This window comes from Phacochoerus africanus, chromosome 7, assembly GCF_016906955.1.
Source record: "Phacochoerus africanus isolate WHEZ1 chromosome 7, ROS_Pafr_v1, whole genome shotgun sequence".
In the NCBI taxonomy this organism is placed as follows: domain Eukaryota; kingdom Metazoa; phylum Chordata; class Mammalia; order Artiodactyla; family Suidae; genus Phacochoerus; species Phacochoerus africanus.
This window is the reverse complement of record NC_062550.1, coordinates 25,408,092-25,434,308: the sequence shown is the minus strand read 5'-3', so window position 1 is coordinate 25,434,308 and position 26,217 is coordinate 25,408,092. Positions and strand designations below refer to the sequence as shown.

The window sequence follows — 26,217 nt, the reverse complement described above, 5'->3', positions numbered from 1 at the left end:
CACCCCCCCGCCCGCTCGAGGTCACATGGACCAGTCCGGTTCGCCCCGCCCCCTCCCTACGTAGGCGGGGGCTGGTCTGGCGCTCCAGGGTGGCGGGAAACGTACTACCCTGCGCGTGAGCGGCTCTGGTTCCGCGGGGATCTTGAAGACCGGCGGGGAGCGGGTGAGTGACGGTGTGGGCGAGAGGGCTCTAAGCAGCTTGCGTCCCTTCGAGCCGTGGGGGCACTCCTGGGAGGAGCGGAGTTCCCTTTCTCGCCACCCAGTTTAAAAGCAGGGGGCGGGACGCGCGCTTTAGGTGCGCACGCGCAATTCCCCACCCGGCGTCCTAGGTAGGTGCAGCACTGTTTCCAACTCACCTGGGGTGGCCCCTTATTCTCCTCGTGCCAGTCAGCACTGCTTTGCCCTCGCGCGGGGTGGGGCTGTGATGCGAAGGGGCTTGGAACCCCTGAAGTAAGACAGGAGCTTCCCGGGCATTTCCACTTCGGAACTCCTTGTCCAGTTAAGACCTGGAAAAAAAGCCAAGTGGGCAGCTTGGCTGTCAGCAGGAGCCAGAATTCACTGGTCGCTTGACTTAAATCTTGAGTTTTTATGAAATGAATTTCTCATTCCCTTCCCTCCTTTCCCTCGCTGGCCCATCAGCCATTAATTAAGTTCCATCCCTGGAGCCACTCAGTTCTTTACTCGGCCCTTGTGCTTCCATTACATAATTACCTTTATAAAAGTCAATCTGGACATTTCAAATTAAATTTAAAACTCCTCTCTGGCCACCCACAGTCAGGTTTAAATCCTTAGTGGGTGTCCAGGGTCTTTGGCAGTCTGGCCCTGATCCTCTCAGCTCATTTTTTATATGTTTTACTGTCTCATGCCCTTTATACTCACAGCCCTCAGAAAATTGTGCTCTTTCATGCTTCTGTACCTATGCTCCTGCTGCTCCTGCTGCTCCTTCTGCCAAATGAACTTCATCTTCAGGACTGAGCTGAATTGTGCCTCTGAAAACCTCTATTTCCAGACATCCTAGGCCAAAGTAATCACTTCTTCCTTTGTGTCCCTGATGTATTTTACCTCTCTATTATCAGTGGCACTTATACAGCCAAAAGGTTACTGAGCTCCCAACATGAACTGTGTGTGCACTGTGCTCACGGGTGGACAGAAATGAATAGAACAGAGTTCTGTTAGGAACTGGAACTGGGAGGAAGAACGCATGTAAATGAGTCCTCTGCAGTTACGGGATGACAAAGTCTGCCCTGGCTTCCTTACTCCTCTCACCCAAAACTCTCGCTGCTTTACAGCTTGACATATCATCTTACATCCTGGTGTCTCCAAATCTCCAGCCCTAACCATTCCTCCCTTAACTTGGAGACCAGTCTCCTCCAGCTTAGAAAGCGTTAATTGAACATTTAATGTTGTGCTGGTTACAGTGATTCCTGATCTTAGATCTCCAAGAGTTAAAATCTTAGTGTAAGAGTTCCCGTCCTGGCGCAGTGGTTAACGAATCCGACTAGGAACCATGAGGTTGCGGGTTCGATCCCTGGCCTTGCTCAGTGGGTTAACGATCCAGCGTTGCCATGAGCTGTGGTGTAGGTCGCAGACGCAGCTCAGATCCTGCGTTGCTGTGGCTCCGGCGTAGGCTGGCGGCTACAGCTCCAATTAGACCCCTAGCCTGGGAACCTCCATATGCCACGGGAGCGGCCCAAGAAATGGCAAAAAGACCCCCCCCAAAAAAAAAATAATAAAATAAATAAAATAAAATAAAATAAAATCTTAGTGCAGTTAATAGGGATTGAGTTAAAAATCACCCAGAGAGCATTGTCAAAATACTCTTGTCCAAGCACCACTCCCTGTAAATTCTGATTCAGTCACTAGGCTCTGAAAATTCAAAGGCAAATAATAAACATTCCTGCCTTCAGGGAATCGAAGTCTAGTGTGGAAGGACACAGACATTTTAAACAGTCTGCTTGGTATTTTGCACAACATGAGCTGTAAATGCCATGATGGAAGTCTGTTGATGGCACAAAGTAGACACAAAAGAGAGGTAGCTTCTGGAAAAATCAGGAGGAAGCACCATTTGGGCAGAGTTGTTGGGTTTCCTCTGGCAAATCTGAGTCTAGATTTGAATCTGAGTCTAGAAGGCAAAGGGCTGCATTGATCTGAGGTTTGGATCTTTTGTAGCGTGAACTCAGTGAGAGGGAAAGAGATTGAGACCTCAGAGAGGGTGACGTGTAGTAGTACAGTGATGGGATCTGTGCTCCAGCTTGTGCCACCCCAGTTTGATCATACTGTTTATTAGTCCCAGGTTTGTCTTCTAAATCCTTGAATTGATAGGCAAACACCAAGTTCTTCCATAAAGCCAGTTCCAACCCTCTTTTTCCATTGCTTTCCTGTTAAGGCTCCTCTGTTCATAGTGGCTTCCTCTCCGCTTTTGCTCTGGCAATTCTCTGCCTAAAGTACCCCCCTCCTCCCAGCTGCCTGAATCCTGTGCAGCCTTCAGAGGTCCAGTTCTCATCACACTTCCTCTGACAAAAACCTCCTTGGCCACTTTCACCTAAAAAGAACCCTAGTTTTTCAGAATTTTTTTTTTCAATATCACTTAACTAGAGCTTGTACTGACTTGTCTTTTATATTATTTTTTCTTTCTTAGGTGGGTTTTAGCCACTGCACTATCTTTTGCCAGGAAGGCTCTTCGTAAGCACTTAGTGACTGACTCTAGAGTCCAAGAGGGGTAGAGAGGAAATGAAGTTTTTGAGAATTTTTTTGTGCTCAGCATTCAGTTTGATATCAGTGCTTCTCAAACTTTCTTGGTGAAGGTTACAAGTAGGGTTTTTTACCCCAGGCTTTTGTAGATCAGTACTTTTCTTTCTGTCTCCTAGCTTTATTGGAATATAATTGACATATAAAGTACTTTTCTAAAAACAGTTCTGTGGAGTGCTCGTTGTGGCCCAGCGAGTTAAGAACCTGACATAGTGTCCAGTGAGGATGGGGGTTTGATCCCTGGCCTCGCTCAGTGGGTTAAAGATGGGTGTTGCTTAGGTCACAGATGCGGTTCGGATCCCTCGTTGCTGTGGCTGTGGCCTAGACTGGCAGCTGCAGCTCCGATTCGACCCAGGAACATCCATACGCCGCAGGTGCAGTCTTAAAAAGAAAAAAAAAAAATTCTGTAAGATAATAGAAGTAGTAGAATAGTATTATTAGAAAAATTAGCGTTGCTGTGGCTCTGGTGTAGGCTGGCGGCAACAGCTCCGATTCGACCCTAGTCTGGGAACCACTATATGCCGCGAGTGCGGCCCTAAAAAGACAAAAAAATAATAATAATTAAATTACTAGGAAAAGAAAACATGGAAAAAGTACAAAAGGGAGTTCCCGTCGTGGCGCAGTGGTCAACGAATCCGACTGGGAGCCATGAGGTTGCGGGTTTGGTCCCTGCCCTTGCTCAGTGGGTTAACGATCCGGCGTTGCTGTGAGCTGTGGTGTAGGTTGCAGACGCGGCTCGGATCCTGCGTTGCTGTGGCTCTGGCGTAGGCCGGTGGCTACAGCTCCGATTCGACCCCTAGCCTGGGAACCTCCGTATGCCGTGGGAGCGGCCCAAGAAATAGCAACAACAACAACAACAAAAAAAAGACAAAAAAGTACAAAGGATAGGCATTTCTACAGTTAGATTCAGCAAACATCAACTCTGTTAAATTGCTGTAAGATGTTCTAAATGCATATGTTTAGCTTCTGTACTTATCTTTTTTATTTTGTTTATTTATTTATTTTTGTCTTTTTTTTGTCTTTTCTAGGGCTGTACCTGCAACACATGGAGTTTCCCAAGCTAGGGGTCGAATCAAGCTGTTGCCTCTGGCCTACGCCAGAGCCACAGCAATGCAGGATCTGAGCCACGTCAGCAACCTATACCGCAGATCACGGCAACCAGATCCTTAATCCACTGAGTGAGGCCAGGGATCGAACCCACAACCTCATGGTTCCTAGTTGGATTCACTAACCACTGAGCCATGACAGGAACTCCTGTTTCTGTACTTATCTTGATGCAGACTGCTAACAGTTTGGGACCAGCTGTGGTCCACTGGTCCACAGATGACACTAAGTAGCCCTGATTTCCATGATCTCATTTGAACTTCTACACTTATTTTTTTCTTTGTGTACCGATAGGGAAACTGAGGTTTAGGTTAAGCCACCTGCTCAAGATCACCAACTAAGAACTGGACATAAGTGGTATGCAAACGCTAAGCATCATTCTGTTCATACTAGTGATTCTCAAAGCTGATTCTTGAAGCAGGGTTGGTTTGGGGCAGACTTTTTTGTTTGGTTTAAATTTGTTTTCAAGAAGTGAGTTAATTTTCTATTTTGAATTGCAAGTTTATTTAATATTTTTATCCTTTGTTTTCCTTTGGTTCTTACATTTGGAGGCCTACAAGTATTAATTTCAGATAATTATTGCTCCATCTCAACTGCTTAGTACTGAGTTGAGTGGGAAAAGATAACTAACATCCCTTTTAAATGTCCAGGCCTGCTTTGTCTAAGTCGTTTGACAAACTTCTCATCTGTTCATGATGAAATATGAAAATACAATGTAACCAGTTTTTCATAAAATCAAAATTATTAAATTTAAAGGGCTGTACTTTATCCTGGGATTTTTGTCCTTCTTAGTTATTTTGGTTTTTTGGTGTTTAAATACTGAAAATAGAGTGTATGGTAATTGTGTGGGTGTTTTTTGGGGGGTGGGGTTGGGGTTTTCTTTTTGTCTTTTTAGGACCAAACCTTCAGCATGTGGAGGTTCCCAGGCTAGGGGTCAAATCAGAGCCATAACTGCCAGGCTATGACACAGCCACGGCAACACCAGATCCAAGCCACATCCACAACCTAAACTGCAGTTTGCGGCAACGCTGGATCTTTAACCCAATGAGTGAGGCCAGGGATCGAACCTCCATCCTCATTGATACTAGTCGGGTTCTTAACCCACTGAGCCACAGCAGGAACTCCATGTAGGTGTTTTTGGTTTTTTTTTCTTTTTAGGGCCATACCTGTGGCATATGGAGGTTCCCAGGCTAGGGGTCGAATCAGACCCACCCCTGCCGGCCTGCGCTACAGCCATAACAATGCGGGATGTGAGCCACATCTGCTACCTACACCACAGTTCATGGCAACGCCAGATCCTTAACCCACTGAGTGAAGCCAGGGATCGAACCTGCAACCTCATGTTCCTAGTTGGATTCGTTTCCACTGCACCATGACAGGAACTCCAGGTGTTTTTTTATAACAGCTATTGAGATATAATTCAATTACCATAAAATTCACCCTTTTAAAACATACAGTTCACAAAGTTGTGCAACCATTACCACTGTTTAATGATAGAACCTTTCATCACCCCAAAAGAAACCACATACATCCCTGCTAGCAGCCACTCCCCCTTCCCTCCTGCTCTCAGCCCTGGCAACTTAGCAGTCTACTTTCTGTCTCTATGGATTTACCTATTCCGGATATTTCATATAAATGGAATCATACGACATGTGACCCTTTGTGTCTGGCTTCTTTTACAGAACATAATTTCACATTTCATCCATATTGTGGCATGCATCAGTACTTGATTCCTTTTTATTGTCAAATAGTATTCCATTATCTAGACATACCACTTTTTGTTTATCCATTCATCAATTGATGGACAGTGGAGTTTTCCACATTTTGGCTATTATAAATATAAATTATTATAAATAATGCTGCTGTGGACATTTGCGTGCATGTTTTTGTGTGGATGTACATTTCATTTCCCCTTAGATATATACCTAGGAGTGGAATTGCTGAGTCCTATGATAACTCTATTCTGAGGAACTGCAAACTATCTTCCTCACCAGCTGCACCGTTTTGAAACCATACACCTCAGACTGAGACTTGAACCCATGTGCTAGGACTCTGATTGAGCCAAGGCTTGGATTGGGACTTGAACCAATGGGCCGGGACTCAAACCCCACCAAGGCCCAAATGGGACTCAAACCATTGTATTTTAATTAAAATCACACACCTGGGAGTTCCCGTCGTGGCACGGTGGTTAACGAATCCAACTAGGAACCATGAGGTTGTGGGTTCGGTCCCTGCCCTTGCTCAGTGGGTTAACGATCCGGCGTTGCCGTGAGCTGTGGTGTAGGTTGCAGATGCGGCTCAGATCCTGCATTGCTGTGGCTCTGGTGTAGGCCGGTAGCTACAGCTCCGATTGGACCCCTAGCCTGGAAATCTCCATATGCCGCAGGAGTGGCCCAATAAATAGCAGAAAGACCAAAAAAAAAAAAAAAATCACACACCTGGTCCCAGGACTTAGTGAAGTTCGGGTTCTTTATGTCTCAGGGCAGAAGGAATTCAGTGAGAGGCAAAGTGATAGGTAAGAAGTTGATTTCTTGAGAGCTAGACAAAGTGTGAGCTCTCTGAAACAGCCAGACAGCGGCCCTGGGAGAAACACACTCCACAGTGTGTGGCCATCTCAGAAGGTGAGGGGCAAGAGGCCCCAGGCAATTTCATAGGCTAATGACTGGGAAGATTACTCCACCTATTTCCAGGAAGAGGTGGGGTTTCCAGGAAGTGGGCCACAACCTCTTTATGGCCTTGGAATTGTCATGGTGCCTGTGGGTGTGTCATTCAGCTAATGTGTTAACAGTGAGTGTGTACGGAAGCTCAAGGTCCAGGAAGTCAAGTCATCCACCATCTTGGACCTAGTTGGTTCTAACCAGTTTTTGCCATATCCTCAACGACTAAGTCATTCTTTTAAGGATTGTGGCCTGCCCCCTTCCCTCCTGTTTCAGTTTATAGTCCTACCAGCAATATATGAGACTCGTGTGTCTGTATTTTGGTGTGTGTGTGTGGCTGCGCCTACAGCGTGCAGAAGTTCCCAGGCCAGGGATTGAACTCTCATTACAGTAGTGACCCAAGCCAGAGCAGTGACAGCACTGGATCCTTAACCTGCCAGGTCACCAGGAAACTCCTATATATTTTTTTAAGTGTCATTAACTTAAAGACTACAACCTTAGGTTACTCTCCCTAAATTGAAAAAAAAATTAAAGGCCCATCCATGAAATCCAGAAATTTGGGAACCACTGCATTATACCTGTCTATATTTAAAAACAAAGCAAACAGAAGTTCCTACTGTGGTCCAGTGGAAAAGAATCTAACTTGGAACCATAAGGTTGCGGGTTCGATCCCTGGCCTCCTTAGGTGGGTTAAGGATCTGGCGTTGCCGTGAGCTGTGGTGTAGGTCACAGACGCAGCTTGGATCCTGTAGCTCCCATTGGACCCCTAGCCTGGGAACTTCCTTATGCCGCGAGTGTGGCCCTACAAAGGAAAAAAAAAAACAAACCCACAGAAAGAAAACCCTATCTAGAAGTTCATCAGTTAAAAAAAAAGAGAATTTCTTTTTTCTTTTCTGTTGGTTCTTTGGCAAGCCAGAATGGCTGGTTTTCCTGTTTTGCCTTTGTTCGGGGTTGAAGAGGTGGCATGGGATTAGTTCTTTTCAACATAGAAAAGGCAGGAAGTAAAATAAAGTGCTCTGATTGGAACAAAGAGAAATTAAAGGCTTGTGTAGATCTTTTCTGTCCCATTGTCTGCAGATAGTACATGTGGTTTCTCCTTTTCCCTCTTTGTAGGAGGAAAGAATGTGGCGGAGGTAACTTTAGCGAGCCCATGCTCACTCTGACTATAGTGACCCCTGTGTTTAGTTATTTGCTGCGGGGCTGCCTGGAAGGCATTAGGGCTGAGGTGGATCCTGGAGGTGCGGTCAGCTAGTGTCATTCTTTGCAGCTGGATGGAAAATTCTTTCTTTCTTTTCTTTTTTTTTTTTGGACTATCTTTTCTTGAGAAATCTGAACAAGCCCCTCTATGGCTGCCACCACATCCTTTCCCTTATTTTTCAGAGGAGGAAGCCAGGACCAACTTGGTGAAGAATAGATAGTCGGTAGGCAGTGAAGCCAGGTCTCTGAACCCACCTTCTGACTGATGTACTGTTTTTTCTATTACACCAAGTTGCATTGAACAGTTTTTTCCTATGAAAGAAATTCAGTGCGTTCAAAAATGCGTAACAACATTTAGTAGAGGAGGTAATTTTAATGTGAAAAAGTAGTTCAGTGTTAGAGGAAGTCCATTTAGAGTGATGTGTGTCCTTGGATCCTGTCCTGATATCAGGTAGAGCTTCATGGAGGAGTGGCCTTTGAGTTGGATTTTTTTTTTTTTGCTCTTTAAGGCTGCACATGTGGCATGTGGATGTTCCCAGGCTAGGGGTTGAGTCAGAGCTGCAGCTGTCAGCCTACAGCACAGCCGAAGCAACTCCAGATCCTAGCCACATCTGTGACCTACACCACAGCTCACAGCAACCCTGGGTACTTAACCCACTGAGCGAGGCCTAGAATCGAACCCGCATCCTCATGGATACTAGTTACCACTGAGCCACAAGCGGAACTCCCTGAGCTGGATCTTGAAGGTCAAATAGGCTTAGAACTTTTGGAGTTAAGGGAGGGTGGACCTTCCAGGAGGAGGAAGCAAAGGTTTGGAGAGCATGAGGGGGCCCTATGTCTTGGAATGTGTATGTTTATGTTCCTGATTGCAGGGTTAGACAGCCAGAGGGGGCAACTAAGTCATGGATCTAATAAGTGGTTGTTGGATGGGTAGAAGACAGATACTCAGCTTTTAAGTTGTCTAGAAGAAGAAGATGAGGTCACACAGACTAGGTGAGTAGCTTCTAGTTAACTGAATGAAGAAAATGAACTAAGTTTTCTGTCCCTGGCTGATTTTTTTTTTTCCATAATATGTTTCCACCATTGAGGGCTGCATACTCCAGTTTAGAGCTCTTTTATTCCAGTTCTAATGAATAGGCCCCAGCTTGCTAGCTCACCTCCTGGCCCATTTCTTCCTCTTGGACTCATTAATCAATAGAAATTGATAAGAGGCCAGACAAGAAATGCAGGCCAGGCTTTATTGGGTGTAAAAACAAGTTACAGATAGATGCCCTTGCTCACTCCTTGGTGTGGGGTGGGCTGGTCCCTTAAATGGGGTGAGGGCAGGGAAGTTTCTGGGCCAGGGATCAAACCCGTGCAACAGCAGTGGCCTGAGTTGCTGTAGTGACAGTGCTGGATCTTTAACGTGCAGCACCACAAGGGAACGCTTCATTTCTTTTTTTTTTTTTTGTCTTTTTTGTCTGTTGTTGTTATTGTTGTTGTTGCTATTTCTTGGGCCGCTCCCGCGGCATATGGAGATTCCCAGGCTAGGGGTTGAATCAGAGCTGTAGCCACCGGCCTACGCCAGAGCCACAGCAACGCAGGATCCGAGCCGCGTCTGCAACCTACACCACAGCTCACGGCAACGCCGGATCGTTAACCCACTGAGCAAGGGCAGGGACCGAACCCGCAACCTCATGGTTCCTAGTCGGATTCGTTAACCACTGTGCCACGACGGGAACTCCCATTTCATATTTTTTAATGTCAGAATGTGATGCTGCGCCTTAGTTTGAGGAGGATGTGCTGGTGCAGCATCTTTCCGGACAGCTCTGCTGTCTGTTTTGGTCAGCTTCCTAGGCTGCCACTGGGAGAGAACAGTCAGGAAAGCCCTTTAGTGTGTGTGTATGTGTGCATGTATGTGTGTACACACCAATGGTCTGTCTGGAAAAGCTGGATGTATCTTTGAGGAGAGTCAGGTCTCATACACTATACCTCCCTCACTGAAGACCAAGTCTCAGGGTCTGTAGGTCCCATGAGAAAGGGCAGCGAAGGGAAGTCTCCTATTAGTTTTCCTGGTCATTGGTGAGTGTTTTACTGGTTCACTGTTGCTGGATTGAGCTGTCAGAAAGGAGATTAGCACTGGGTAGGGGCAGGCATCTTAGAGAAGTGGCCCAGTTACATAAATGCAGGGAGATAACATCAGGCATTAAACCCTGGTTCTTTGGACATGACCCATTTCCTGTAGGGAAACAGGGGTGGAGTCAGGGGCTAGAGGAAAGTATGGAACAGAGAAAGTTCTTAAAGGAAGCTGCTATGCACGCTGAGAGTGCAGCTAAATGTGCTAAGAGGACAAGATTGATAGATGTTCCCGATTTTCCACAGGAGCAGGGTATTGAATGTAATATGTGTGTGACTAGTGTCAGATTCTGAAACATCTAGGATTCTGGATCTGTGCTTGCTTACTTGATTATCAGATGTGGGTTTAGGGATCTTAATAAAAGGGGGCATGCTTCAGAAGACCGGGAGTTCCCGTCGTGGCTCAATGGTTAACAAACCTGACCGGTATCCATGAGGACACGGGTTCAATCCCTGGCCTCCCTCAGTGGGTTAAGGATCCGGTGTTGCCATGAGCTGTGGTGTAGGTAGCAGACACGGCTCTGATCGCACATTGCTGTGGCTGTTGCATAGGCTACTCCCATTTGGACCCCTAGCCTGGGAACCTCCATATGCCTTGGGTGCAGCCCCAAAAAGACAAAGACAAGGAAAAAAAAAAAAAAGGAAGACTGTTATTCTGGGGAGAGGGGCAGGAAGTTCAGCCAGTTCCTACTTCTCTTCCTAACCCATTCTGTTAGATGCTGGCTTTTAACAATATCACCAAGATTTAAGAGTAACTTTGGGGAGTTCCCATTGCAGCTCAGTAGGTTAAGGATCCAGCTTTGCTGTGAGCTGCCATGTAGGCCACAGACACACCTTGGATCTGGCATTGCTGTGACTGTGGTGTAGGCTGGCAGCTGCAGCTCCAGTTTGACCCCTAGCCTGGGAACTTCCATATGCCACCTGTGGAGCCCTAAAAAAGACCAAAAATAAATAAATAAATAAATAAAAGAAAAGAAAGAGTAACTTTGGGGAGGAGAATGAAGGAACTTTATCTACAGTCCATCAGTGCCTTGGAAGCCTCAAGGTTCCTAGGATTTATCAGGTCCTCAGTGGAATCACTGTACAGTCACTGCTTGGTCTCCTCAGTTTTACTGCTATGGAAGGTGGAAGGGGACCGGGTCCAGCAATTTTAAGGGACATGGAAGCTTGTTCCCTGCTTCACAAGGCTGCAGAGCTTTCTGGGTGAAAGTCTCAGAGTTGATGCCCTTCATTAACCAGGCTTTCTTTCTACTAGGTTTTTTTTTAATTTTTTAGGGCCGTTCTCTTGGCATATGGAGATTCCCAGGCTGGATGTCAAATCAGAGCTGTAGCCGCTGGGCTACACCACAGCCATAGCAACACAGGATCTGAGCCATGTCTTCCACCTACACCGATGCTCACAGCAATGTTGGGTCCTTAACCCACTGAGTGAGGTCAGGGATACAACCTGCATCCTCATGGATGCCAGTGAGATTCATTTCTGCTGAGCCATGACAGGAATTCCTCTACTAGGTTATGTTGACTCTGAAGCAGACTTTCTGCAGTTTCAGACCCACATTAAAGGATGGAGCAGGTGCTTAATTCTTAGGCTTGGCGCCTCCTTTAACTTGAAGCTTTCCCTGGGACTCAAAATAGCACTTTGGTTCCGACAAAAGTGAAGCATTTGAGGATCTGGTTCTGAATACTCAGAGCATTAGGGCCCTGCGTGGTCCCCTCTCCCTTTTATGGAGAGGATCCTATGTTTGTTGTCTCTCCTTGTCTCTGCAGGCCTTGTCATTTCTGTCCCTTGGCTTCACCTACCTTACCTCTATTGGCTGGTCCACTAATGCAGTTTTGTACATGATGAATTGTGAACTTCTAGCCACATGTAGTGCCCTTGGGTACTTGGAGGGAGACACCTACCACAAGGAGCCAGATTGCTTAGGTGAGTCCGTTTTTGAGGAAAGAAGTAAAAAACTTGCTTGAGTCGAGATCTTTTGAATTTCTCAAGCCTTGAGCACGAAAAGCATGTGGGCTTGAGTGGAACTTCTAGGATACCATGTAAGTGTTTATTCTGTCCCTGAAGAGAGCATAAAGGATTTGATCCGCTACTTGAGGCATGAGGATGAGACAAGGGATGTGCGGCAGCAGCTGGGGGCAGCACAAATCCTGCAGAGCGACCTTCTACCCATCCTTATCCAGCACCGCCGGGACAAGCCTCTCTTTGATGCTGTTATCAGGTTGATTCCCCAGCTTTTTAACTTTTACCCCATGCCAGCCTTTGGTGTCTGTGCCTGGTGAGGAAACTTAACAACTTCTCCCTCCTTCTCGTCTCTCCAGGTTGATGGTGAACTTGACACAACCAGCTTTGCTCTGTTTTGGCGGCGTACCCAAGGAGCCTAACTTCCGGCACCACTTTCTGCAGGTGCTGGTGTACTTGCAGGCCTACAAAGAGGTGAGGTTTTTCTCCAGAGTCCCTGGGACAGGGTTTGGGGCTGGGGTGGGGAAGGAGAGGGTGTGGGTTACTTGGATCCATTCTCCAATTATTTCACAGGCCTTTGCCAGTGAGAAGGCTTTTGGAGTCCTTAGCGAAACCTTGTATGAGCTGCTGCAGCTGGTGAGTCTCCACCTCATCCGATCCCAGGGGACAGTCAGCGCCTGCTTCTTCTCTGGGCAGAGCCCCAGGCTGACAGTTGTTGGGACATGCGGGCTTTGGAGACATGGTCCCAGTCCTTATGGATGCAGGTCCAGTCCCCTGTCTCTGGCTGGCTCAGGACTGCTTGAACGTCTCCTCTGGGCCCCAGGGAGTCTTCCCCAGGGTGGCTCTTCTTCTAGCTCTCCTTTTCCTGACTAGGGCTGGGAGGAACGGCAGGAAGAAGACAATTTGCTGATTGAGCGGATCCTGTTGCTGGTCAGGAATATTCTCCATGTCCCAGCTGACCTTGATCAGGAGAAGGTGATCTTGGCTTGTCTGAGTTCTTCTGCTTGGTCGGGTTAAGCTGCACCTTTGCTGCAGTTCTGTCCTCTGACAAGTTTGCGGGAGGGATCTTGGCCAAGGAGTGAGTTGGAGAACCTCAAGGCAGGGCATAGAACCGACCAGCCTCCCTTTTTCCCCTCACCACTCACTGCTCAGAGGATCGACGATGACGCCAGTGTCCACGACCGGCTTCTCTGGGCAGTTCACCTCAGTGGCCTGGATGACCTGCTCCTCTTCCTGGCCAGCTCACCTGCGGAGCAGCAGTGGAGCCTACATGTGCTGGAGATCATCTCCCTCATGTTTCGTGACCAGGTGAGACCCTGGCCTGTTGCCCCAGTCCCTTCCCTTGTGGCCTTTTCTGCGATGCGGCCAGAATTGCTCTTAAAATCGTGACTGAATTATCTGGGCAAGCAAGGTGACAGGTGGAGTAGCCATGTCTTCATGGCTATTTCGTTCACTCTTTCTGTCCCCACTAGGAGTGAACCCAGAAGAAGGAGCGATTGTCCTTCTGACTCTTCCCTCCTTATTCTCATCTAGAACCCTGAGCAGCTGGCGGGAATAGGGCAGGGACGCTTGGCTCAGGAGCGGAGGGCAGCTATGGCAGAACTGGAGGTGTTGCGCCAGCGAGAGATGGCAGAAAAGAAAACCCGAGCCCTCCAACGAGGCAACAGGTGAGTGGTGGAGAGCCACTTTACCGGGGTTCCCATTCCTGCGCCATGGAGTGCTGACGCCTGGGCCAGGTGCTAAGACGCGAGGTGACCAGGGAGCAGCCCGAAGTTATAGCTGCTCCCAAAGTTACAGCTGCTCCCATGTGCTGCTGAAAGAGAATGGGGGCACAACCTCCAGAGAGTTCCGGAATTACCTTGGGCTTTTTTTTCTCTGCAGGCATTCTCGATTTGGGGGCTCCTATATTGTGCAGGGCTTGAAATCCATTGGGGAGAGGGACCTCATCTTTCACAAAGGCCTCCACAATGTGAGTATGCTCCCGACATTGTGGACTGAGGGGCCTGTGAAGGGTAAGCATCTCGGGAGGTAAAGCTGCTCTGCTCTTGAGCTTAGAAAGTTGGAGACATAGAAGAAATAGAGCTTGTGGCATTGTCTTTACCTGTATCTTCACTTAGTAACAGAGGGAGAACGCCTTCTAAGAGTTTCTGCCGAGAAAACCTCAGTGCCAGGGATGTGGGAAGAGCTGCTGGGAAGGGTTGTTTTTAGGGGTGATTCTAATCCTCTCAACCTGTACCCCCAGCTCCAAAACTACAGTTCTGATTTGGGAAAGCAGCCGCGACGGGTGCCTAAACGTCGCCAGGCTGCCCAGGAGCTGTCCATCCAGCGCCGCTCTGCTCTCAACGTGAGGCTCTTCCTCAGAGACTTCTGCTCTGAGTTCCTGGAGAACTGTTATAACCGGCTCATGGGCTCAGTGAAGGTGAGAGCCTAGGAAGGATGGAGTAGAGGCGTGATGGGCCAGCGGTGGGTAAGATGGCCAAGCTGGGCCAGAGCCTATGGGAAGCTGACCATGGAGCGTGGACTGGTAGGTGGGAAGGGTGTGGGGTACCCCTAAGACATGGTGATGAAGTCAGCAGGGAATGGGTTATTTGTATGACAAAAAGGCTCTAGGGGAGTTCTCTTGTGGTATAGCAGGTTAAAGGTCTAGCGTTGTTATTGCAGCGGCTTGAGTCACTGCTGTGGCGCAGGTTCTACCCCTGGCCCAGGAACTTTCACATGCTGCAGGCGTAGCCACACACACACACACACAAAAAAAGGCTCTAGAGTTCCCATTGTGGCTCAGCAGTGATGAACCTGACTAGCATCCATGAGGACACGTGTTCAATCCCTGGCTTTGCTCAGTGCGTTAAGGATCTGGCATTGCCGTGAGCTGTGGTATAGGTTGCAGATGTGGCTCAGATCTGGCATTGCTGTGGCTGTGGCGTAGGCTGGCAGCTACAGCTCCAATTTGACCCCGAGCCTGGTAACTTCCATGTCCTGGGGGTGCGGCCCTGAAAGGACAACGGCGGGGGGGTGGGGTTGTCTAGAAAAATTGCCCCTGAGGAAGGGGGAGGGAATGCAGGGGAGAACAAAAGAGGGATGGGAATTTGGGTCCCAGAATATTGTTACGCAGTGGTGTCCAGGGTCCCCCCGATCATCCTGGGACAGGAGGAAGCTGGACGTCCTGAGGTCATGGAGAGGTCTGTTTTTCTTGGCTGTTAGGACCACCTGCTTCGGGAGAAGGCTCAGCAGCATGATGAGACCTACTACATGTGGGCCTTGGCTTTCTTCATGGCCTTCAACCGAGCTGCCTCCTTCCGGCCAGGCCTGGTCTCCGAGACCCTCAGCGTCCGCACCTTCCACTTCATTGAGCAGAATCTAACCAACTACTATGAGATGATGCTGACTGACCGCAAGGAAGCCGCCTCCTGGGCACGCCGGTGAGCGGGAGAAGGATTGGGCTCAGAGTGGGCATCTTGGCCAGGCTGGGAATCTGAATACCTGAATTCTGGCTGGTACTTTCTTTCCTGTTTTCGGGTTAAGGTGGTCAGGCTGGGGAGCAGAGACTGGCTAGGTCATTCAGTTTTTGATGGAGCTGTTTGAGGAGGGGGTGGGGCAGAGGGGTGAAACTGTTTCCAGAACCAAGATCCTAAGCCTTCCTCCATTTCACCTCTTTCCTGCTCACTCGCAGGATGCACCTGGCTCTGAAGGCCTATCAGGAGCTGCTGGCCACAGTGAATGAGATGGACACGTCCCCAGACGAGGCTGTGAGGGAGAGCAGCCGCATCATCAAGAGTGAGGCCTGGCCTGGTCTCTGACCCCAGCCTTCCCCATCTCTCACCCCGAATCTCATTCTTCCCGGTCCCAGCTTGGCCCATCTCTCCTTTTCCCAAACTTTCCAGACCAGTCCTTCCATTCCTTTCTCTTCCCCATTTCTAGACAACATTTTCTATGTGATGGAATACCGAGAGCTCTTCCTGGCCCTCTTTCGAAAGTTTGATGAGAGATGCCAGCCTCGCTCTTTCCTTCGGGACCTGGTGGAAACCACCCACCTCTTCCTCAAGATGTTGGAGCGGTTCTGTCGGTGCCGTGGGAATCTGATGGTGCAGGTACCGGACAGCCCGGGGTGTGGAAAGAGCTGGGGGAACTGGTGAAGGATGAGGGGCTCTTTCTCCTCACATTTTCTGTAGCTTGAGCTGACCTGTTAGAATTACTCTGAACTAAGGGCAAGAGTTTTGTGGGTGTTGCTGATACGAGTTTCCTCCTTCCATTAGGTTAATGGAGAGGTCTACTGTAAATATCTTAATTCAGCAAACATTTATTGACTACCTGCTTTATACTAAGCACATAGACTCTGGGGGTTCATAATTTTAGAATTTATTCGTCATACTGTCATATTTCATGGTTATACTTCGGAAGCCCAGAGGTGAGATGGAAAGAAGTGAAATTGAAAGTCAGAAGGTCTGGGATCTTATCCTGTGTTGGTTAAAGTTGAGCCTGAAGTAAAATAATAAATGGTAAGTCTGGGACAAGAAGAAAGCCTTAAGGAATTTGTATCCTGGAGACATAGGGACTCCACTTTGTAAAAATTTCTCTGTGATTCTCTTTCCTACAGCTTAAAATGTAGTCAGAACTAGACGTGAAGAGTTCCTGTTGTGGTGCAGTGGGAACAAATCCGACTAATATCCATGAGGATTTGGGTTCGATCCCTGGCCTCGCTCAGTGGGTTAAGGATCTGGTGTAGCCGTGAGCTGTGGTATAGGTCGCAGACATGGCTTAGATCTGGCATTGCTGTGGCTGTGGTGTAGGCCGGCAGCTGCACCTCCGATTTGACCCCTAGCCTGGGAACTTCCATATGCCGCAGGCGCAGCCCTAAAAAGCAAAAGAAAAAAAAAAAAACTGAATTTGAAAGGGGCTGTGTACCCATAAGACTTTGCTGAAAGGTCTTTTTATACTCAGGGCTTTGTTGTATTATCCGTAGTAATATTAGGCACTGTCATTTGTTTACTGTGTCTCAGATGTGATGCTAAGGTTTTCCTATAATCCTCACAATAGCATGAGGACACATGCACAGAGCAGCTTGTCTAAGGTCTTGTTGGTAAATAACTAGTTTCAGTACTTAAATCCTGATCTGCTGGACTCCGTGCTCATGCTCCTGACCTTTGGTGTGTGTGTAAGTTCCTTGAATAGAGCATGAACCTTATTAGGGACCTCACAGCCCATCCTGTTTGCCCACATCCAAGGCCAGTTCACAGCCTTGACTTGGGGAAGCAGTGTCAGGGTATTAACTCTCATTATCCTGCTTTTCAGGAGAAAAAAATTATAATAGTTTATATTTGCAGAGTCCTTTGCATTTGACAAAGGCTTTCCATATAGAATTTTTTATTCTCATAGCAAATCTGTTCATTCTCTTTTTGTCTTTTTAGGGCCTCACCTGTGGCCTATGGAAGTTCCCAGGCTAGGAGTCGAATCAGAGCTGCAGCTTCCAGCCAACGCCACAGCCACAGCAACACCAGATTAGAACCATATCTGTGACCCATGCTGCAGCTTGTGGCAGCAATGGATCCTTCACCCACTGAGTGAGCCCAGGGATCGAACCCACATTTTCATGGATACTAGTGGGGTTCTTAACTTGCTGAGCCACAATGGGTCCTCCCAAATCTGTTCATTCTCTAGGCTTCTGCTTAAGTTATCACTGCCCCAGAAAGTGAGTCATGTGCTGTTCCTGTGTTTTGGCCATGGCGTTTTATGCTCAGCCACATTCTAGGTCTTATCCATGCTGTGGTGTCATTTACCTGTCTACTTACCTGTCTCCCCGACTAGGTCATAAGCGCCTCAAGGGCAAGGAAATGTGCTCTTCACTGTTACTTCCCCCATTGCCATCGAGCACAAGTGGTCACTCAGAGTGTCCAATTAACTCAGACATCTAATAAGTGAATCAGTAGAGAGGACATTGATGGGGAATAGGCCTTCTTAGCCCTCCTGCCATCCTAACACAATTCTTTCTCTGTAGAACAAACGAAAGAAGAGAAAGAAGAAAAGGAAGGCCCTAGACCAGTCTGTTGCTTCTGGTAATGTTCCCTGCAGCCCAGAGGAACTGGAGGCTGTGTGGCCATCCCTAGCCGAGCAGCTACAGAGTTGTGCCCAGGTAGGTAGTTGCAAAACCCTCTCCTTTTCAAGGGTAGTCCTCTGGGCAGGATCTTTGGGCCCCTACCCCCCATTGTTCCCATAACTTTAATAATCGCCCTCTAGGATCCTGAGCTCAGTTTGGACTCCATGGTTCCCTTTGATGCGGCCTCAGAGGTGCCAGTGGAAGAGCAGCGGGCAGAAGCCATGGTGCGGATCCAAGACTGTCTTCTGGCTGGCCAGGCCCCACAGGCTCTGACCCTCCTGAGGTCTGCCCGGTAAGAGCTGCCTGCCCATCCTCCTGTATCCAGCTCCTAGTCTTTGGGAGGTGGAGGGGAGTGGGGGGGACGGTCTTTCACGTAGTACAGGGTTCTCAGTCTTCAGAAGAGAGAAGTCCCAGAGTTCCTGTTGTGGCTCAGTGGGTTAAGAACCCCATCATTATCCTTGAGGATGTAGGTTTGATCCCTGGCCTCCTTCAGTGGGTTAAGTACCTGGTGTTGCCATGAGCTGTGATGTAGGTCACACATGTGGCTCAGATCTAGTGTTTCTGTGGCTGTGGTATAGGCCAGCAGCTGCAGCTCTGATTCAGCTCCTAGCCTGGGAATCTCCAGTGCTGCATGTGCAGCCCTAAAAAGCAAAAAAAAGAAAAGAGAGAGAGAGAGAGGTCCCCTCAGAAGTGCTGGGATTCTATCCTGGGTCTGAGTCCTAGGGAGTTTTGATTGGTTTATTTGGGAAGATTTCTTGTTTATTTTATTTTTGAGAACTATTAGCACAGTTAGCTAGAGAGGGAAAAAAAAGATACTTCAGTGAGCCAAAGATAGCTATCATTAACATTTTGATGAGTTATCTTCTAGAGTTTTTTCCCATCTGTGTTATATATAGACATAACATATACACCTTCTTTTATGAGATTGAAATATTGCAATACTAATTTATAGTATTTTTTCACTTTTCAGTATATTCTGAGCGTCATTTCTCATCAGATATATTTCTGCAACTGTTAGTGGCTTTAAAACACCATTACATAAATATGTACATTTGTTCAACTAAATGCAGGACATTTAGATTGTTTCTATTTTGTTGCTATATTATTTTCATTGCAGTGTGATTTAGGAGGGAAAATTCTCCTAGAGTCTTTGTTTTGTTTTTGAGATTACAGTTTGCTGTCTCTTTCCAGCTGGAAAATAAGTCTAAAGTCCTTCTCCCGCTTCAAATTACAACTCAGGAGTTCTCTTGTGGTTAAGGATCCAACATTGTCAGTGCAGTAGCTCAGGTCACTGCCGTGGCATGGGTTCATTTCCCAGGCCCAGGAATTTCCACATGGTGGGGTGGTAGGTGTGCAAAAAATGTGTGTGTGTGTGTGTGTGTGTGTCTGATTCCTTCTGGTGAAAGCCTTTTTCTCTTTGTGCTCCAGGGAGGTGTGGCCAGAAGGAGATGTGTTTGGCTCTCAAGACATTTCCCCAGAGGAGGAGATCCAGCTACTGAAGCAAATCCTCTGGGCCCCGCTTCCCCGTGAGTCTCCCTTTCCTTCCCATCCTTCCCCTTCCATCTCTGCTCTAGAGCCAGCATCCCAGACACCCAGTCATCCTCACTCTTTCTGTAGGGCAACAGGGGCCAGAGGAACAAGGGGTGGAGGAAGAAGATGAAGAAGAGGAGGAGGAGGAAGAGTTGCAAGTGGTGCAGGTGTCGGAGAAAGAATTTAACTTTCTGGACTACCTGAAACGGTGCGGGCCGAGAGGACTGAACTGAGTTGGTGCTGTGGTGGAGACGGTGGGGCTGGGAGGACAAGCCGTGTCTTTCTCTCCCTGTCTTGGTGCAGCTTTGCAAACTCAACTGTTGTCCGCGCCTACGTGCTGCTGCTGCGGAGCTACCAGCAGAATAGCATGCACACCAACCACTGTGTTGTCAAGATGCTGCACCGGCTGGCCCATGATCTCAAAATGGAAGCCCTCCTTTTCCAGCTTTCCCTCTTCTGCCTCTTCAATCGTCTGCTTAGCGACCCTGCCGCCGGTGCCTACAAAGTGAGAAGATACCAAGGCATGGGGGTCTGGAGGTGTTGGGGGGGTCCTGGGGTAAAAGGATGGGCGGCAAAATGCCCTGAGCGGTGTCAGGGCTGAAAGATGAGAGAACAGTGAGGAGGTAGGCAGGCAGGTCGAGGGAGCTGCAGGGGGACTGACCGAGGAGACTGAGTGAGGAGGGGGCGGCTGGGAACAGGTGTAGAGAAAATACCCAGAGGGCCGAGTGCATTTAGGCCACAGGCCTCACAGCAGCCTCTCTTTCCCATAGGAACTAGTGACTTTTGCCAAATACATCCTGAGCAAGTTCTTTGCATTGGCCGCAGTCAACCAAAAAGCCTTTGTGGAGCTGCTGTTCTGGAAGAACACAGCTGTGGTTCGAGAAATGACTGAGGGCTATGGCTCCCTGGATGGCGGGTGAGCTTGAGGATGGGGAAGACTGGGGGGTGGCAGGGGCGTGGGTGGGGCTGACACAGTCACAGGGTGTCAGAGCTGGAAGAGCTTGCACATCAGCTGGTGTAACCTTTCTTTCCCTTTCCTAGGTGAGAAAACAAGCCCTAAAGGTGAAATGCTTTACTTAAGATTACCCAGGAAAGGAACTGGGTTTGAGCCTAAGAGTCTTGTCTATGCTAGTTTCTTTCTCCTTCATCAGCTTTCAGGGAGCAGTCATTTGGGAGTGGGGTGGCCCCCCAGGAGTCTGTATGTGCCTTATCCCAAAATGTGCTGGGGAACCATAAGATGCAAAGAAATATTTGTCCTCTTTGCCTGAGTATCTCAGCTCCTCTCCTGTCACTCTTCTCTCTCCTTCCCATCGTTCTCTTCATCCCTGCAGTGTCAGCTTTCATAGTAGGCCCAACCTGGAAAATCTGAGTTTGACGTGGGTGTTCTTACATGAAGGGAGAATGAGGGGAAGGAAGCACACCTTAGGCCTCTGCTAGCTGGCTCCTTTGAAGTACTTGCCTCGCCCTTGCAGAGGGCCTTTGGTCTCCTCTTTTTGAACCAACAGCCTACATGTCCCCCTTCTCCTTTCCCCATTTAGATCTTCTGGTCGCAGACCTCCAGTGTGGAGCCCAGAGGAGGAGGCCCAGCTTCAGGAATTGTACCTTGCCCATAAGGATGTGGAAGGTATAAAGACCTGAGGTCCGAAGAGCAGGAGGAGGGCAGCCAGAGCTCTGGGACCCCTCCTCACTGCCTTCCTCCTCCTCCCGCCTCAGGTCAGGATGTGGTGGACACCATCTTGGCACACCTGAAAACCGCTTCTCGGACACGCAAACAGGTCATCCACCATCTGGTACGGCTGGGACTGGCTAACAGCGTCAAAGAATTCCAGAGGTAGAGGCACATGCGCTGGAGGGAATTGAGACGGGGAATCCACTGCTCAGTCCCTGCACAGTCCCCACAACCCTGGTCCCACTGATACCTCCCTGAACAGGAAAGGAACCCAGATTGTATTGTGGACGGAAGATCAGGAGCTGGAGCTGCAGCGGCTTTTTGAGGAATTCCAGGATTCAGATGGTAAGTGAGGTGGAAGCTGAGGGAACCTCTGAGATGAGAGCCAAGCTATCCATGTCTTTTCCTACTGTTCCTATTCCTAAGGAAGGCTTATCCTTTCCCTTTGCTCCACTTTACTGTATTTGTGGTATGTTTTTTGAGTGAATTGAGTTCACTTTTTTTTTGGTCTTTTTTGCCATTTCTTGGGCCCCTTCCGTGGCATATGGAGGTTCCCAGGCTAGGGGTCCAATTGGAGCTGTAATTGCTGGCCTACGCCAGGGCCACAGCAACGCAGGATCCACGGGATCCAAGCCGCATCTGCAACCTATACCACAGCTCACAGCAACGCTGGATCCTTAACCTACTAAGCAAGGCCAGGGATCGAACCCACAACCTCATGGTTCCTAGTCGGATTCGTTAACCACTGAGCCACGACAGGAACTCCGAGCTCACTTCTTTCCAAAGACTCCATTTCCTTTTCTAACCCCTGTCCCCTGCTGCTCTTGGGCATTCACACTTTCCCTCTCCATAGATGTCCTCGGTAATATCATGAAGAACATCACAGCCAAACGCTCCCGGGCCCGAATAGTGGATAAACTGCTGGCTCTGGGGCTGGTGGCTGAGCGGCGGGAGTTGTACAAGAAACGCCGGAAGAAGTTGGCGCCCTCGAGCTTGGTAACAGTCTTACTGTGGCTCTGCTGGCTGGGCCTGCCCCACCCCACCCCCAGAAGTGCTCCTTAAAAGAAGCCCCCCAGAGTCTCCCTGCCTCAGGCTGTTCTGATTAGGTCCCTGCAGCAGGGCGATCAGGAACCGAGGGCTCCACTCAGTTCCTTCTCTTGTCTCCCTTTTTCCCCTTTCCTACCCCAATGGATTTTAGCCTAACGAAGAAGAGTCCCTGAATGACTTTGACCAGGAAGGTCTAGGAGAAGAGGAAAACATGCCAGAGGAAGACAGCGAAGAGGATGAAGAGAAAGAGGACAGCTCAGAAGCAGAACAAGCCCAAGGTGGCTCTTTCCTTTCAGCTCAGAACCTTGGGCAAAGCCTGCATCAGGAAGGTGAGGACTCAGGGTGGGAGAGACATCTCAAGTGGCGGGGTTGGTTGAATGAGCCAGTTACAAGTTAGTTTCTCTCCTTCCCTTAGGCTTTTCTGCTCCCCTCCTCTGGCTCCAGAACTGCCTGATCCGAGCTGCAGATGATCGGGAAGAGGTTGGTGAGTGGATAAATGGTGAATTCAGAACAACAGGTCTGGAGGCTGCTGGACATCTGGTCATGGGATAGAGGGCCAGCTCTTTCTTCACAAATTCACCGTATGACCATTGACCCTCTCCTAGGCTGCTCCCAGGCAGTTCCATTGGTGCCACTGACGGAGGAAAATGAGGAAGCCATGGAAAGTGAACAGTTTCAGCAGCTGTTGCGAAAGCTAGGGGTTCGGCCTCCTGCTTCCGGGCAGGTAAATACACTTGTTATAACATCAGCCAAGGCGTGTTGGTGCTACTTCAGGATAGACCTCCTCATTTCCCGTCATTTCTGACCTCAACTCCTACAGCAGCTGTCTTGCAAGTCTTCTTCTTGCCAATCTTCCCTTCTTCTATGTTCATCTTCTACACTGCCCCTGAGTTATCTTTTTAAAATACAGTTCAAGGAGTTCTCTTATGGCTCAGCAGGTTAAGGATCCTGTAATATCACTACAGGGGCTCGGGTTGCTACAGCAGCTTGGGTCACTGATGTGGTGAGAGTTTGATCCCTGGCCTGAGAATTTCCGCGTGTTGTGGGTACAGCCAAAAAACAAAGGTAGTTTTGATTATATCACTCCCTTGTGCGTTGTACTTGATGGTCCCCCACTGTTTGCAAGACAGAGTTCACAGCCTCCAAGTGGCGTGCCTGGCCTTGGCCAACCTTTGCAGCCTCACAGCCACACTACCCACACACCTACTCCACACTATTAGTCATCCTGGGCTACTTTCCGTCTTCCACCGTCTTCCAAACAGTAGGCTTTTTCATACCTCCAAACAGTTGATCACGCCTGATCCTCTACTGGAAGGTTCCAGCTTCATACATGGGGTGGTAGATCACCCACCTTCCTGACCCAGCCTTCCACCCAACCTTCAAGAGTTAGTTCAGTTGTCACTTCCTCAGAGAAAGCCTCTGTCACTCTTTCACCTCCCCCTCCCGGATACCTAAATTCACAGATGTTCATCTCTTACATGAAATGGCATAGTATTTGCATATAACCTATACACATCAACTCTAGTAATACCTAATACACTGTAATGGTTGCTAGTATGCAGCAAATTCAAGTTTTGTTTTTTGGAACTTTCTGGAATTTTTCTTTTTTTCCCCAATATTTTTGATCTGTACTTGGTTGAATCTATGGATGTGAAACTCATGGATACAGAGGGCCAACTGTAATTGCTTTGGTGGCTGTGATTTGTTTATTTCCTTCCTATAGCTCTAATCCTGTGGTGTTACAGTACATTGGTCCTGTCTCCCATTAGATTGTGAGTTCCTTGAGAGCCAGGATCATATCTGACTCACCTTTAGATCCCCAGGATCTGTTCATTTACTTATGTAATGAACAGCTATATTTACTGGCAACCTCCTGATGTTCATATTGGGTACATATTGGATAAATAAGCAATAAGTAGAGTTCACAACCCTTGTGGAGTTTCACTAATGTAGGTTCATATTTATTCCCAGTGAATAATATCAAAATCTGGTGAACTAGAGGCTACTCTTTTCCCAGTGCTCTCATTTTCAACTTCTTTGCCCCTGTAGGAAACCTTCTGGCGAATTCCAGCCAAGCTAAGTCCCACCCACCTCCGGAGGGTGGCAGCTTCTTTGAGTCAACCAGAGGAGGAAGAAAAGCTTCAGCCAGGACTAGAACCTAAGGTCTCCGGAGAGCAAGAAGCTGACAAGGAGCAACAGAAGGAGCACCGAGCACAAGCCCTGAGGGCCCTCCTGTTAGCCCGGAAAAAGAAAGCGGGCCTGGCGTCCCCAGAGGGTAATAGCAGGACCATTTATCTATTGAGTACTTATGGCATGCCAGCCATGTTGGTCAAGAAAGCTGAGGAGTTCCCTGGTGGCCTAGCAGTTAGCGATCCAGTGTTGTTATTTCTGTGTCTCAGGTCACTGCTGTGGTGTGGGTTTGATTCCCTGGTCCGGGAACTCCTACATGCCACAGGTGCAGCCAAAAAAAGAAGGCTGATAGGGTGTTTTAATGCTCTGAGGGCTTAATTCCCTAGTTTTACTCCTTTTATGGTCATTGCAGAGGAAGGAACTGATGGTGGGAAAGAGCAGCTGAAATTGGCCCCCAAGAAGCAACAGCTGCTGGACAGCGATGAGGAGCAGGCAGAAGAGGAGGGTGAGAGCAAAGGTAGGCGGCCTGGTCTGGACCTGCTTTTTCTGCTGACCTCTCACACTCTTCTCTCCAACCCTGAAGATAAATGCTGCCGTCCTCCTCCCAACCCCTTAAGATATTTAGACATCCTCTCTTCTCACCCCTATCATTCCCATAGTGCCGGAGTTGGGAGCTTCAGGAATCCCAAAGAAGAAACGATTTCAGATTGAGGAAGATGATGAGAGCGACTGAAGTGCCAGATGCCCAGGAGAAGTAACAGACCCGTTTTTAGGTGGTGAATTTGAACCTGAGTTTGGAGGGTCATGCAGGACCCAGAAACTCCCCTTGCTGGACAGAAGCCGTGGAAGCCTGGGCTTCCCCATGGATTCCCAGATCCAGGAATTTCAGGCAACAGTGTCGGCCTCCTGTTGAGTCACTTATTGCTTCTCCCAATTTTATCACTGTGCCTCAGTAGCTCTCTGGAGACTTACTCTTCTCCTTCTAGGAGCCCCCTTTCTTTGGGTTAGTAGCACCCGCTGGCAAATGAGGATGAGTGCAATATGGAAGGCACTTTGGACCCTTCTTATTGGACTGTTCCTTTTGGCTTTTTGATGGAGGTGGATCACAGCACTAGATGGAGGGTTTTGTGACATGATGGGTGGGGATGTTGCACAGTTTTTAGAAGGCACCAGATGCTCCCATTCTCATTTTCTTTCTTATGATCACCTACTAAACACCAGGTTGAGCCCAGTTCCTACAGTTGAAGTAGTGTTGGAAGGCAGTACTCTTCAGATGAAGAATGTGCTTTTGTGTTTGGTATTCAATTAAACACGTAAAATTAAAAGTTGTTAGAGTCCCCATTGTGGTTTAGCGGGTTAAGGATCAGACGTTGTCTCCTTGAGGATGCCGGTTTGATCTCTGGCCTTGCTCAGTGGGTTAAGGATCCAGTGTTGCCATGTGTTACAGTATAGGCCCCATCTGCAGCTCCAGTTTGATCCCTGGCCTGGAAACTTCCATATGCTGCAGGTGCAGCCATAAAGAAGGAAAAAAAAGTTGCCGGAGTTCCCGTCGTGGCGCAGTGGTCAACGAATCCGACTAGGAACCATGAGGTTTCGGGTTTGGTCCCTGCCCTTGCTCAGTGGGTTAACGATCCGGCATTGCCATGGGCTGTGGTGTAGGTTGCAGACCCCGCTCGGATCCCGAGTTGCCGTGGCTCTGGCATAGGCCGGTGGCTACGGCTCCGATTCGACCTCTAGCCTGGGAACCTCCATATGCCGCAGAAGCGGCCCAAAGAAATAGCAAAAAGACAAAAAAAAAAAAAGTTGCCAATGTTGGGAGTTCCCCGGTAGCTCAGCGAGTTAAGGATCCTGTGTTGTCACTGCTGTGGGGCAGGTTCAACCCCTGGCCGTGGAACTTCCACATGTGGGGGTGGCCAAAAAATGGAGGGGAAAAAAAAAGAATGTAAAAACTGAAAAGTTGTGATTTGAT

General features: G+C 48.5%; 1 protein-coding gene across 2 annotated transcripts; it reads left to right on the top strand.

Moving 5' to 3' along the window:
- The first annotated feature begins 75 nt into the window (after window positions 1-75).
- On the top strand, window positions 76-25,576 carry TIMELESS (timeless circadian regulator). 2 transcript variants are annotated; one of them, XM_047786940.1, is made up of 29 exons: window positions 76-163; window positions 11,589-11,745; window positions 11,887-12,040; window positions 12,141-12,255; window positions 12,355-12,417; window positions 12,655-12,756; window positions 12,934-13,089; window positions 13,315-13,448; window positions 13,663-13,750; window positions 14,024-14,200; window positions 14,983-15,200; window positions 15,452-15,555; window positions 15,700-15,869; window positions 17,774-17,908; window positions 18,013-18,164; window positions 19,301-19,398; window positions 19,490-19,610; window positions 19,706-19,907; window positions 20,173-20,318; window positions 20,941-21,026; window positions 21,116-21,233; window positions 21,334-21,416; window positions 21,925-22,067; window positions 22,270-22,447; window positions 22,534-22,602; window positions 22,724-22,842; window positions 24,168-24,393; window positions 24,661-24,765; window positions 24,908-25,576. In XM_047786940.1, the coding sequence occupies exons 2-29, from the start codon at window positions 11,661-11,663 to the stop codon at window positions 24,979-24,981; spliced, it is 3,621 nt and encodes a 1,206-aa protein (XP_047642896.1). In that variant the 5' UTR covers window positions 76-163; window positions 11,589-11,660; the 3' UTR covers window positions 24,982-25,576. The 2 variants fall into 2 exon arrangements, 1 of the variants encoding a protein (XP_047642896.1); XR_007135839.1 differs by lacking the exons at window positions 24,661-24,765; window positions 24,908-25,576 and having other exon boundaries at window positions 22,534-22,598; window positions 24,168-24,299.
- Window positions 25,577-26,217: the final 641 nt, after the last annotated feature.

What these genes read in the sequence shown, in the direction of transcription:
- TIMELESS (XM_047786940.1), top strand. Translation starts at nt 11,661, where the DNA reads ATGATGAATTGTGAACTTCTAGCCACATGTAGTGCCCTTGGGTACTTG. An exon ending in GCCGCCTCCTGGGCACGCCG is followed by an intron (nt 15,201 to 15,451) that starts GTGAGCGGGAGA and finishes GCTCACTCGCAG; the next exon opens with GATGCACCTGGCTCTGAAGG. An exon ending in AGTTGGCGCCCTCGAGCTTG is followed by an intron (nt 22,068 to 22,269) that starts GTAACAGTCTTA and finishes AATGGATTTTAG; the next exon opens with CCTAACGAAGAAGAGTCCCT.